This window comes from Leishmania martiniquensis, chromosome 17 (assembly GCF_017916325.1).
Source record: "Leishmania martiniquensis isolate LSCM1 chromosome 17, whole genome shotgun sequence".
Taxonomy (NCBI): domain Eukaryota; phylum Euglenozoa; class Kinetoplastea; order Trypanosomatida; family Trypanosomatidae; genus Leishmania; species Leishmania martiniquensis.
Window position 1 is genome coordinate 657,183 of NC_090152.1, and position 11,937 is coordinate 669,119.

Genomic DNA, 11,937 nt, shown 5'->3' on the forward strand with positions numbered 1-11,937 from the left:
GTGCTCTTCATCAACCACCGCACGCCCGTCAACTTTTACGCGTGTGGAATCGCCCTGTTGACGCTCCCATAGGTTGATGCGCGTCATCGTCACCGTCGCCGTGACCTCACTCTCTCCCCTTACCCGTTCGGTGTTTTCTTTTTCATGCCGTCCTGTGTGTGCTTGCCCTTCGCACTGACAGTCACTCGCAGTGCGGCGCAAATGATTTTTGCCACTCCCGACTCTCCCTCTTCATTCCCCATCGCCCCTCGCAGACACACGACAATGCGCCCCGAAAAACAAAGCGGAGCAAAACCAGCCAGTGCCTTTGCAGCGGGCATTAGGGAGAGTCGATAGAAAGCACCACTGCCCTCTCCTTCTTCGGTGCGTTTCTGCTCCCTCGTACGCGCCTCTCCTTCGTGTGGGCTCACCCTCCTCGCTCTGCGATGATTACTCGACATGAGGCCCGATCTTACAGGGACTCTCTTCTTTTTTTTCTGTGTGCCGTCTTCCCTACCACCCACTCTCGCATCTCTCGTGCGTGTGCCTGCCTGCCCTCGTTCCTACTCACGGACTTCCGCCTTCATCCTTCACCTCACCCTTCCCGCTTTCTTCCGTGCGTCCTTTCCTTCCACCTCTCCTTCGGCAAACCCAACAGGTATCCGCCTGCGCGTGCCAACCACACAGGTAAGCACGCACTCACACCCACTCATCCACAGACGCCCAACCGTCATCACTGCACGTGCCCCTTGTCGGCCCGCTACTGCTTTTTTTTTTTGCGAATGGAGTTTTTTCAGGTGGTCGATCCGGTAACGCTGGCGCCGTTGCCGTACACGCACGTGGCGCTGGAGCTGGCAGTGAGCGTTGTCTGTGCGGTACTACTTGGTGTGTGCTTGCATGTCTTGCCAGGAAGACTGGTGCACCGATCAAAGGCGGCCAGTCTGAAGGTGCCTCGCGAGGCCTTAGCAGAGGTCACAGCACCTGCTTCGGGGCGTACCGCGCCCAAGAAGCTTCCCACCTCCGTCTCCCCCGATCCCTCTCCGTCTGCTACTGCGTCAAAGGCGCCGACGAAGACGGATCAAGCGCCTTCGGCTGCCGTGGCTGACAGCACGCTGGACAGCGCCCTCGAATCGTTCTTCGAAGAGGAAAGCCTTCTCAAGGAGGCTCTCGTAGACACAGCAGTGCCGTCTGCGCTTCCAGAGGATGGGACAAGACCAGCTGGCCAGGCGCGTATGCAGATTGCCCAGTCGTCCCCCAAGGAGTCGAGCGAGTTCTCCAAAGAGCTAGCCGCCAAGATGACTAAGGGGCTGCAACGCAAGGCTCGCCCGGCGAGCGCTGCTCCTCCGCCCATGACGGCACCGATACCGCCGGTGAAAAAAGAGACGGCTGACAAGAAGCTGGAGGACGCCCTGGACGCCTACATGGCGGAGGAGGAGCTGCTGAATGAGGTGATGCTGGACAGCGCTCTGGCAGCGGCGCACAGAGCGGCATACTCCACCGCATGAAGACGTCAGTGCACGGCAAGGGGAAGCGAGAGGGAGTGCATGCCCAGGCGCAGTGACACCCATCGGTTACCTCCCCACCCCTGTCCCTCGATTTGACAGAGAGCATAAAGGTCAAGCCCGTGATGAATTGACTTCTGCGTCTGTGCAGAAGTGCTCCGTTCATGTACCAGCGCACATGCACGCAGAGGGTCTCCATACTCCCCTTCTCTGCACCGCGCCGAAACGCGCCTGCGAAGAGCGCCGCGTGACCGGGACTCCATCTTCTCTTAACTGCCACACTGTCCGGGGCCACGGAGCGAGCGACTGCATCCGTGTCTCTGTGTCTCTCGCCAGGCACGGCACAGTGAGGGTAGCGGGACATTGATCGAGGTGCGCGCGGCCAGAGTTACTGGGTTGACCTAGTAGTATGAGCTGGGCGCTGCGCAGCGGCGAGTGGGGATGACATGGTGCGTGCGCATGAGCGACGTCATAGCAACTCTCTCGCCAACGACAAGTAGGGGGCCAGCGAGCGCAAAGCTGCCGAACTCCTCGGCGCCATGCAGGTGGATCTGGAGGCGCGGATCACCGGCTTTGCGTTTCGAAAGTCCGACCTGGCGGTGGCCGCAGGGCCGCCCAGAAGAGCGGCTGTCCACAGCGCTGCTGGGCAGTCTACAGAGAGCTGTTAGTCTGATGTACCAATCGCGTGGCGACCTCTTTGCATACACGCTTTTCTCGCGTTTTTCTTACGCAAGGTGAAAAGGCTTACTGAGACCGGCAAGTGATGGGCGATGCAGTGATCACTGCCCCTCAACGCAAGGTGCATGCCTGTTCTCAGCTTCTGCTGGTACGGTGGGCAGCTTCGCCGTGTCGAGAGCAGGTGTGCATGAAGCCATTTCTACCGTGAGAGAATCACCTGCGGCTTTGTGCAGCTGGAAACGATCATGTCGAAGGGGGTGCACGATCGCTTCTGCAACGCACTACCGCCATCGACACCAGAGCTGCGCACGGGTAGAATCTGCCGCTGCTGCGAGGTGTCTCTCCCGCGCCGGCCCCGACTTTCTGGGTGAGCCCACTTGCCCTCGCGAGGCCTGCCAACACTGTTCCTCCGCTCGCGGACACCGGCAACTGCCTCTCGAAACGCGACGCCTTCGCTTAGCGAGCTGGGCATAGAGCGACGGCTCAAGTGAGAGCGCCACACAACATTTGTCCTTTGCTGTCGACCCTGCGGGAACCTGATGAGCTTCGTGGCCCTTCCAGCAGCGCCGTGGCACCGGAAGTTCCATCCATAACGCAAACGCGTACACAGCGCTGGGGACCTCTGCTCATGTTGTGCGATGCGGCGCATTTCGTGCCGCTACTGTGGGCAACTGGAGAGTCTCCCTTGATTCAAAGGAGCCCCTGATAGGCCTACAATGTGCCCTGGGTCGCCTTTGTGTGCGCTTGGGCTATCGTGCTAAATCGTGCCACGGCCATGTGGAAGTTGTGAGTGTGTGTTCCCCATTCAAGACCTGCGTGAAACGTCCTCCGATAGGGCGGGCCCACGTTCTCCTTCCTCAGTTTACAGGGCCCACCTTTACAGCCCTTCGCTTTCTTTTCCTGTGTCGTTTTCTCGTAGCGTGCCGTGCGACTAGGGAGGGATAGCGCTGTTTCACAAGTCCAAGCTGGCCTTCTACTCGCAGTAGTTCACACCTCTTGAAAGGCTCCTTGCGTTCGCCATTCAGGCGCCTCGCATTTCCAATGCTCCGTCTACTATCTGCCGACTCCCGTTGCCACACATGTCTTTCGGGCATGCTTGTCTCCTCAGCTAGTCGTGCACCTGCCGTCGGACGTACCAAAACTGGACAGGGGCCTCCACATACGATATTTTTCTTCAGTCATCCACCCGGCCGGGGTTTTCGTCTTTTGCAGGGTTGTCTCACTGCAGTGCACCTCGAGCGGTCCAAACGTTGCTGCGCCGACCCTCATGAATGCGCAGCGGGGGTGATCTGTCGCCCCCTTTTCTTTCGGAGCTCTGCTGCGTCTTCTCATTTCTTTTAACTGTTTTGGCTCGCCCTTCTCCGCTTCCTCGCTTACGGGCGCTATCGCCTCTCCTCGCTGTGCTCTCAGTGCAGCAACGTCGGTTGTGCCGCGCTCCGCCGGCGTACACAGACAGGTAAGCACGCGCGGCCATGCATGGCCGCCTCTTCTTTATGCCGTAGTGAAAGAGAACCGCAGGAGCATCCATAAAAAGAGGGTCATTTAGCTCTCATGCGCCGCTTGACCCCATCTCGTCAAGGCGCTTCAGCGCTACTCCTCTCCTCTGCTTTCATACCGTCCCTCGCGCGATATCCTGAAGAGTTTGGCTATTCACTTTGGCGTTCGTCTTTTCACGGTTGACATCTGGGGCGTTTTCGTTTCCCTAATGCAAAACAGCAGCGACCCCCACCACTCGGCAGCGGCGCAGTCGAGAACGATCCCTCCCCCTGTGTTCGTCGACGTGTCCAGCTGTCAGTGTCGCTCCTGTGTCCGAAACGCAAGCACCACAGCTGTCGACGAGGCTTGTATATCCGTTGCAGAAGAGTCCCTCACGGAATTCATAGCCGCGAACCACGGGCCGCACGCTATACTATGCCTGCTGCTGTTGCTCTCCCTCTCTGTATCTCTCGCTGACTGCATCTAGGCTGCGTAATACTCCCTATGCGCACCGCCGTGCTCCCGACAGGGACATTGACTGTGCCGCGTACCATGTGAACCTTGCAGGCGCCGTTTGCGTGCACTACCCTCGCCGGCGCACTCCACGCGAGAAATTGAGAGTGTGGTGGTGGCAGCGAACTCCTGCCTGCATCGCCGCGTGCACGGGCGGTGAGGTGTATGCCAGGGAAGCACTGACTGCACTTCTCCTTTCTCAGTGCCCTCACAGGCTACTCCTTGTAGGGCCGTATGCCGAGGGACGCTAATTGCTGACAAAAGACTGCCACGGATCCTTCAACAGCGCCCCTTGACGTACCCACGCCGACGGCACCTGTGCGAAGGGCAGCAACCGTATGGAGAGCGGCTTCTTGAGCGTGACCTGATAACGTAGGGTCTGTCTCGCACGCATGCACTGCAGGTGCTACGAAAAGGTCTCGCCGCACATACCGGGCCTAGCATCGGCTAGACGCCTCAATGGCAGCATGCGTGGCCCACAGTGTTGCCGTCGCGAGCACTGGCACATGCAAACATTTGCATGAGGATGACACAAATCAGAAGGGAGCCGCGTTTTGTTGCGCTGGCGGTGCATGGACAGCGTTTCGAAGAGGGGTGGGATCGGCTGAAGACCCTTATCTCGCATACATCTCTGGCCGCCGCTGCGCGTAGCCTCCTGCGGCGCAAGCGTGGTGGTGCCCCTTAGACTTGCGTGGTCGACTGCGAGGCGCCAAGGGGGACTAGGGCGCGTCTGAATACACCTATTCGTCAAATCCTTCTTCCGCGGCGGACACTTTCGGCGGCGACCACATCCCCCCCAGCACGCTTCCCTGTTCTTGGACTTGGCCGCATCAACGCCACCTCTGAGCTGTGCGCCCTACGCCGGTCCATCTCCTTGAAACGGGGAGAAGACTTGCGATTATGAACCCACTCTCTGCCTTTTTCGATCGGACCGCTGCCGGCCGTTGCCCGCACGCCCTCGTCATGCTATCGAGGGGCACACCGAGGCAAAGCTCCGTGTCTGCTCGCATGATTGCCGGCCAACGCCAGCTCACATTCCCGCCCGCATGCGCCTTTCTCTTGCATTATTCTGAGTGCCCCCCGCCCGAGGCTGGAGTGTCTGATGGCCGCTCTTCCACGGATGCCGTTGTGCTGGCGCCGTCGCCACTTCGCCGCCTCCCGCCTTGGTGGCGGTTTCCTGACCGCATACCAATGAGGGTGCGCCACCTTCCACCGCTTTTGACTCTCCGCTGATGTCTTCGCCAGCGCTGTTGGCTGCTGCGCCTAAGGCCGTCCGTTGAACGCTTCTGGCCTTCACATCCTCTTGAGAGGCGCGCGTGATTTGTGAGCTGGTCTACAGCGTGGGCTTGTGCACGACTTTGAGTGTCATTGCTGGCAACGCCTTGCGCACCGACACGGTGGCTACCATGCCGCGGCTGCTCTTTGCGGCCGACCCCGTGCAGGCTTTCCCTCGCGCTCAAGGCGACCCGGAACCATACCGCCCCCTTTTCGCACTCCATGCATGTCATGCGCGGTGCCGCACGTAACGGAGTGCTCATCAATCCCTGCCTGACTCTCGCCGAGAAACAGCTCGCAACGCAGTGCGCAGTCCTCCATGTGTACGTCTGCCAAACACCCTACCTGTACGCACCGCACCTGTGCCCAAGGAGTATGCTGGGACAACGACGAGCCGCGGCAGCCTTCGGATGCGCTTGGAGCACTGCCAGTGCGTGTCTCCGCAGCCGGACCGCTGCTCAAATCTCCCAAACGGTGTATGTACAGTACGCGGACGGTGCGTTTCCACCTCAACACCTCTTACTCTTACAACCAAAGTCTGTTATCGCCATTTAGCCATTTCTACAGCTGCCGGCATCCGCCACTTCCTCAGCGAGGCCTATCACTGCCATATGGCAATATACTTGCCCGCCGCCAGTTGTCTCAATCTCCCCCCGCAAGCCCTGTTAATAGCTTTTATTCTCTTGCATCACCTCCCCTACACCGTCTGCATGAAGCCGCGCCATCTCGAGGCCTCAAAGCGCTTCAACCAGCCGCTTCCCTCTGTCTTCGCACCTTCAGCGTCACATGAATGGAGTTCGCCGAAATCAACCGCTACCAGAAAAGGCTGTACGAGGCTACTGTTAAGGGTTAAGGGTTAAGGGTTAAGGGTTAAGGGTTAAGGGTTAAGGGTTAAGGGTTAAGGGTTAAGGGTTAAGGGTTAAGGGTTAAGGGTTAAGGGTTAAGGGTTAAGGGTTAAGGGTTAAGGGTTAAGGGTTAAGGGTTAAGGGTTAAGGGTTAGGGTTAAGGGTTAAGGGTTAAGGGTTAAGGGTTAAGGGTTAAGGGTTAAGGGTTAAGGGTTAGGGTTAAGGGTTAAGGGTTAAGGGTTAAGGGTTAAGGGTTAAGGGTTAAGGGTTAAGGGTTAAGGGTTAAGGGTTAAGGGTTAAGGGTTAAGGGTTAAGGGTTAAGGGTTAAGGGTTAAGGGTTAAGGGTTAAGGGTTAAGGGTTAAGGGTTAAGGGTTAAGGGTTAAGGGTTAAGGGTTAAGGGTTAAGGGTTAAGGGTTAAGGGTTAAGGGTTAAGGGTTAAGGGTTAAGGGTTAGGGTTAAGGGTTAAGGGTTAAGGGTTAAGGGTTAAGGGTTAAGGGTTAAGGGTTAAGGGTTAAGGGTTAAGGGTTAAGGGTTAAGGGTTAAGGGTTAAGGGTTAAGGGTTAAGGGTTAAGGGTTAAGGGTTAAGGGTTAAGGGTTAAGGGTTAAGGGTTAAGGGTTAAGGGTTAAGGGTTAAGGGTTAAGGGTTAAGGGTTAGGGTTAAGGGTTAAGGGTTAAGGGTTAAGGGTTAAGGGTTAAGGGTTAAGGGTTAAGGGTTAAGGGTTAAGGGTTAAGGGTTAAGGGTTAAGGGTTAAGGGTTAAGGGTTAAGGGTTAAGGGTTAAGGGTTAAGGGTTAAGGGTTAAGGGTTAAGGGTTAAGGGTTAAGGGTTAAGGGTTAAGGGTTAAGGGTTAAGGGTTAAGGGTTAAGGGTTAAGGGTTAAGGGTTAAGGGTTAAGGGTTAAGGGTTAAGGGTTAAGGGTTAAGGGTTAAGGGTTAAGGGTTAAGGGTTAAGGGTTAAGGGTTAAGGGTTAAGGGTTAAGGGTTAAGGGTTAAGGGTTAAGGGTTAAGGGTTAAGGGTTAAGGGTTAAGGGTTAAGGGTTAAGGGTTAAGGGTTAAGGGTTAAGGGTTAAGGGTTAAGGGTTAAGGGTTAAGGGTTAAGGGTTAAGGGTTAAGGGTTAAGGGTTAAGGGTTAAGGGTTAAGGGTTAAGGGTTAAGGGTTAAGGGTTAAGGGTTAAGGGTTAAGGGTTAAGGGTTAAGGGTTAAGGGTTAAGGGTTAAGGGTTAAGGGTTAAGGGTTAAGGGTTAAGGGTTAAGGGTTAAGGGTTAAGGGTTAAGGGTTAAGGGTTAAGGGTTAAGGGTTAAGGGTTAAGGGTTAAGGGTTAAGGGTTAAGGGTTAAGGGTTAAGGGTTAAGGGTTAAGGGTTAAGGGTTAAGGGTTAAGGGTTAAGGGTTAAGGGTTAAGGGTTAAGGGTTAAGGGTTAAGGGTTAAGGGTTAAGGGTTAAGGGTTAAGGGTTAAGGGTTAAGGGTTAAGGGTTAAGGGTTAAGGGTTAAGGGTTAAGGGTTAAGGGTTAAGGGTTAAGGGTTAAGGGTTAAGGGTTAAGGGTTAAGGGTTAAGGGTTAAGGGTTAAGGGTTAAGGGTTAAGGGTTAAGGGTTAAGGGTTAAGGGTTAAGGGTTAAGGGTTAAGGGTTAAGGGTTAAGGGTTAAGGGTTAAGGGTTAAGGGTTAAGGGTTAAGGGTTAAGGGTTAAGGGTTAAGGGTTAAGGGTTAAGGGTTAAGGGTTAAGGGTTAAGGGTTAAGGGTTAAGGGTTAAGGGTTAAGGGTTAAGGGTTAAGGGTTAAGGGTTAAGGGTTAAGGGTTAAGGGTTAAGGGTTAAGGGTTAAGGGTTAAGGGTTAAGGGTTAAGGGTTAAGGGTTAAGGTTAGGGTTAAGGGTTAAGGGTTAAGGGTTAAGGGTTAAGGGTTAAGGGTTAAGGGTTAAGGGTTAAGGGTTAAGGGTTAAGGGTTAAGGGTTAAGGGTTAAGGGTTAAGGGTTAGGGTTAAGGGTTAAGGGTTAAGGGTTAAGGGTTAAGGGTTAGGGTTAAGGGTTAAGGGTTAAGGGTTAAGGGTTAAGGGTTAAGGGTTAAGGGTTAAGGGTTAAGGGTTAAGGGTTAAGGGTTAAGGGTTAAGGGTTAAGGGTTAAGGGTTAAGGGTTAAGGGTTAAGGGTTAAGGGTTAAGGGTTAAGGGTTAAGGGTTAAGGGTTAAGGGTTAAGGGTTAAGGGTTAAGGGTTAAGGGTTAGGGTTAAGGGTTAAGGGTTAAGGGTTAAGGGTTAAGGGTTAAGGGTTAAGGGTTAAGGGTTAAGGGTTAAGGGTTAAGGGTTAAGGGTTAAGGGTTAAGGGTTAAGGGTTAAGGGTTAAGGGTTAAGGGTTAAGGGTTAAGGGTTAAGGGTTAAGGGTTAAGGGTTAAGGGTTAAGGGTTAAGGGTTAAGGGTTAAGGGTTAAGGGTTAAGGGTTAAGGGTTAAGGGTTAAGGGTTAAGGGTTAAGGGTTAAGGGTTAAGGGTTAAGGGTTAAGGGTTAGGGTTAAGGGTTAAGGGTTAAGGGTTAAGGGTTAAGGGTTAAGGGTTAAGGGTTAAGGGTTAAGGGTTAAGGGTTAAGGGTTAAGGGTTAAGGGTTAAGGGTTAAGGGTTAAGGGTTAAGGGTTAAGGGTTAAGGGTTAAGGGTTAAGGGTTAAGGGTTAAGGGTTAAGGGTTAAGGGTTAAGGGTTAAGGGTTAAGGGTTAAGGGTTAAGGGTTAAGGGTTAAGGGTTAAGGGTTAAGGGTTAAGGGTTAAGGGTTAAGGGTTAAGGGTTAAGGGTTAGGGTTAAGGGTTAAGGGTTAAGGGTTAAGGGTTAAGGGTTAAGGGTTAAGGGTTAAGGGTTAAGGGTTAAGGGTTAAGGGTTAAGGGTTAAGGGTTAAGGGTTAAGGGTTAAGGGTTAAGGGTTAAGGGTTAAGGGTTAAGGGTTAAGGGTTAAGGGTTAAGGGTTAAGGGTTAAGGGTTAAGGGTTAGGGTTAAGGGTTAAGGGTTAAGGGTTAAGGGTTAAGGGTTAAGGGTTAAGGGTTAAGGGTTAAGGGTTAAGGGTTAAGGGTTAAGGGTTAAGGGTTAAGGGTTAAGGGTTAAGGGTTAAGGGTTAAGGGTTAAGGGTTAAGGGTTAAGGGTTAAGGGTTAAGGGTTAAGGGTTAAGGGTTAAGGGTTAAGGGTTAAGGGTTAAGGGTTAAGGGTTAAGGGTTAAGGGTTAAGGGTTAAGGGTTAAGGGTTAAGGGTTAAGGGTTAAGGGTTAAGGGTTAAGGGTTAAGGGTTAAGGGTTAAGGGTTAAGGGTTAAGGGTTAAGGGTTAAGGGTTAAGGGTTAAGGGTTAAGGGTTAAGGGTTAAGGGTTAAGGGTTAAGGGTTAAGGGTTAGGGTTAAGGGTTAAGGGTTAAGGGTTAAGGGTTAAGGGTTAAGGGTTAAGGGTTAAGGGTTAAGGGTTAAGGGTTAAGGGTTAAGGGTTAAGGGTTAAGGGTTAAGGGTTAAGGGTTAAGGGTTAAGGGTTAAGGGTTAAGGGTTAAGGGTTAAGGGTTAAGGGTTAAGGGTTAAGGGTTAAGGGTTAAGGGTTAAGGGTTAAGGGTTAGGGTTAAGGGTTAAGGGTTAAGGGTTAAGGGTTAAGGGTTAAGGGTTAAGGGTTAAGGGTTAAGGGTTAAGGGTTAAGGGTTAAGGGTTAAGGGTTAAGGGTTAAGGGTTAAGGGTTAAGGGTTAAGGGTTAAGGGTTAAGGGTTAAGGGTTAAGGGTTAAGGGTTAAGGGTTAAGGGTTAAGGGTTAAGGGTTAAGGGTTAAGGGTTAAGGGTTAAGGGTTAAGGGTTAAGGGTTAAGGGTTAAGGGTTAAGGGTTAAGGGTTAAGGGTTAGGGTTAAGGGTTAAGGGTTAAGGGTTAAGGGTTAAGGGTTAAGGGTTAAGGGTTAAGGGTTAAGGGTTAAGGGTTAAGGGTTAAGGGTTAAGGGTTAAGGGTTAAGGGTTAAGGGTTAAGGGTTAAGGGTTAAGGGTTAAGGGTTAAGGGTTAAGGGTTAAGGGTTAAGGGTTAAGGGTTAAGGGTTAAGGGTTAAGGGTTAAGGGTTAAGGGTTAAGGGTTAAGGGTTAAGGGTTAAGGGTTAGGGTTAAGGGTTAAGGGTTAAGGGTTAAGGGTTAAGGGTTAAGGGTTAAGGGTTAAGGGTTAAGGGTTAAGGGTTAAGGGTTAAGGGTTAAGGGTTAAGGGTTAAGGGTTAAGGGTTAAGGGTTAAGGGTTAAGGGTTAAGGGTTAAGGGTTAAGGGTTAAGGGTTAAGGGTTAAGGGTTAAGGGTTAAGGGTTAAGGGTTAAGGGTTAAGGGTTAAGGGTTAAGGGTTAAGGGTTAAGGGTTAAGGGTTAAGGGTTAAGGGTTAAGGGTTAAGGGTTAAGGGTTAAGGGTTAAGGGTTAAGGGTTAAGGGTTAAGGGTTAAGGGTTAAGGGTTAAGGGTTAAGGGTTAAGGGTTAAGGGTTAAGGGTTAAGGGTTAAGGGTTAAGGGTTAAGGGTTAAGGGTTAAGGGTTAAGGGTTAAGGGTTAAGGGTTAAGGGTTAAGGGTTAAGGGTTAAGGGTTAAGGGTTAAGGGTTAAGGGTTAAGGGTTAAGGGTTAAGGGTTAAGGGTTAAGGGTTAAGGGTTAAGGGTTAAGGGTTAAGGGTTAAGGGTTAGGGTTAAGGGTTAAGGGTTAAGGGTTAAGGGTTAAGGGTTAAGGGTTAAGGGTTAAGGGTTAAGGGTTAAGGGTTAAGGGTTAAGGGTTAAGGGTTAAGGGTTAAGGGTTAAGGGTTAAGGGTTAAGGGTTAAGGGTTAAGGGTTAGGGTTAAGGGTTAGGGTTAAGGGTTAAGGGTTAGGGTTAGGGTTAGGGGTTAGGAGTTAGGGGTTAAGGGTTAAGGGTTAAGGGTTAAGGGTTAAGGGTTAAGGGTTAAGGGTTAAGGGTTAAGGGTTAAGGGTTAAGGGTTAAGGTTAAGGAGTTGAGTTAGGGTTAAGGTGATTAAGGGTTAAGGAATTAAGTGGGATTAAGTAGGTTAAGGTCAAGTTAAGTTCAAGGGTTAAGGGTTAAGAGTTAAGGTTAAAGATTAAAGGTTAAGGTTAAGGGTTAAGAGTTAGGGTTAGGAGTTAGGAGTTAAGGGTTAAGGTTAAGGGTTAGGGTTAAGAGTTATGGAATTGTAGAGTTAAGGATTAAGAGTCAAGTTAGAAGTCAAGTCAAGAATTGGTCAGAATTAAGTCAAGTTCAAATTAAATTAAAGTCGAAATTAAAGTCAAATTTAGTCAAGTCAAGTTCAGAGTGAATTAAAGTTAAGATTAGGTCAGAGTTAAATTAAATTAAGTCAAGGATTAAGTCGAAGTTAAATTCAGAATTAAAATTAAAATTCGGAAGTCAAATTAAAGTCAAATTGAGTTAAGGTGAAATTAAGTTGGAATTAAATTGGAAATTGAAGTCAAGTCAAATTAAGTCAGGAAATTCAAATTAGGTTAAATTGGAGTTAGGAGTTAAGTTGAGTTAGAGTTAGAGTTAAAGAGGATTAAGGTTAGGTTAGATTAAGATTAAAGGTGAATTTGAGTTAAGGTTAGGAGTTAGGAGTTAGGGTTAGGGTTAGGAGTTAGGGAGTTACAGGGTTAGGGTTAGGGTTGAGGTTAGGGTTAGGGTTAGGGTTAGGGTTAGGGTTAGGGTTAGGGTTAGGGTTAGGGTTAGGGTTAGGGTTAGGAGTTAGGGT

General features: G+C 51.1%; 1 protein-coding gene across 1 annotated transcript; it reads left to right on the top strand.

The window, feature by feature from the left end:
• Nucleotides 1–761: 761 nt before the first annotated feature.
• On the top strand, nucleotides 762–1,484 carry LSCM1_05632 (uncharacterized protein; the record flags this gene model as incomplete). The annotated part of the gene is made up of 1 exon (XM_067323080.1): nucleotides 762–1,484. One exon carries the CDS (start codon nucleotides 762–764, stop codon nucleotides 1,482–1,484), a length of 723 nt encoding a protein of 240 aa, XP_067179715.1.
• Between the last annotated feature and the right edge of the window lie 10,453 nt (nucleotides 1,485–11,937).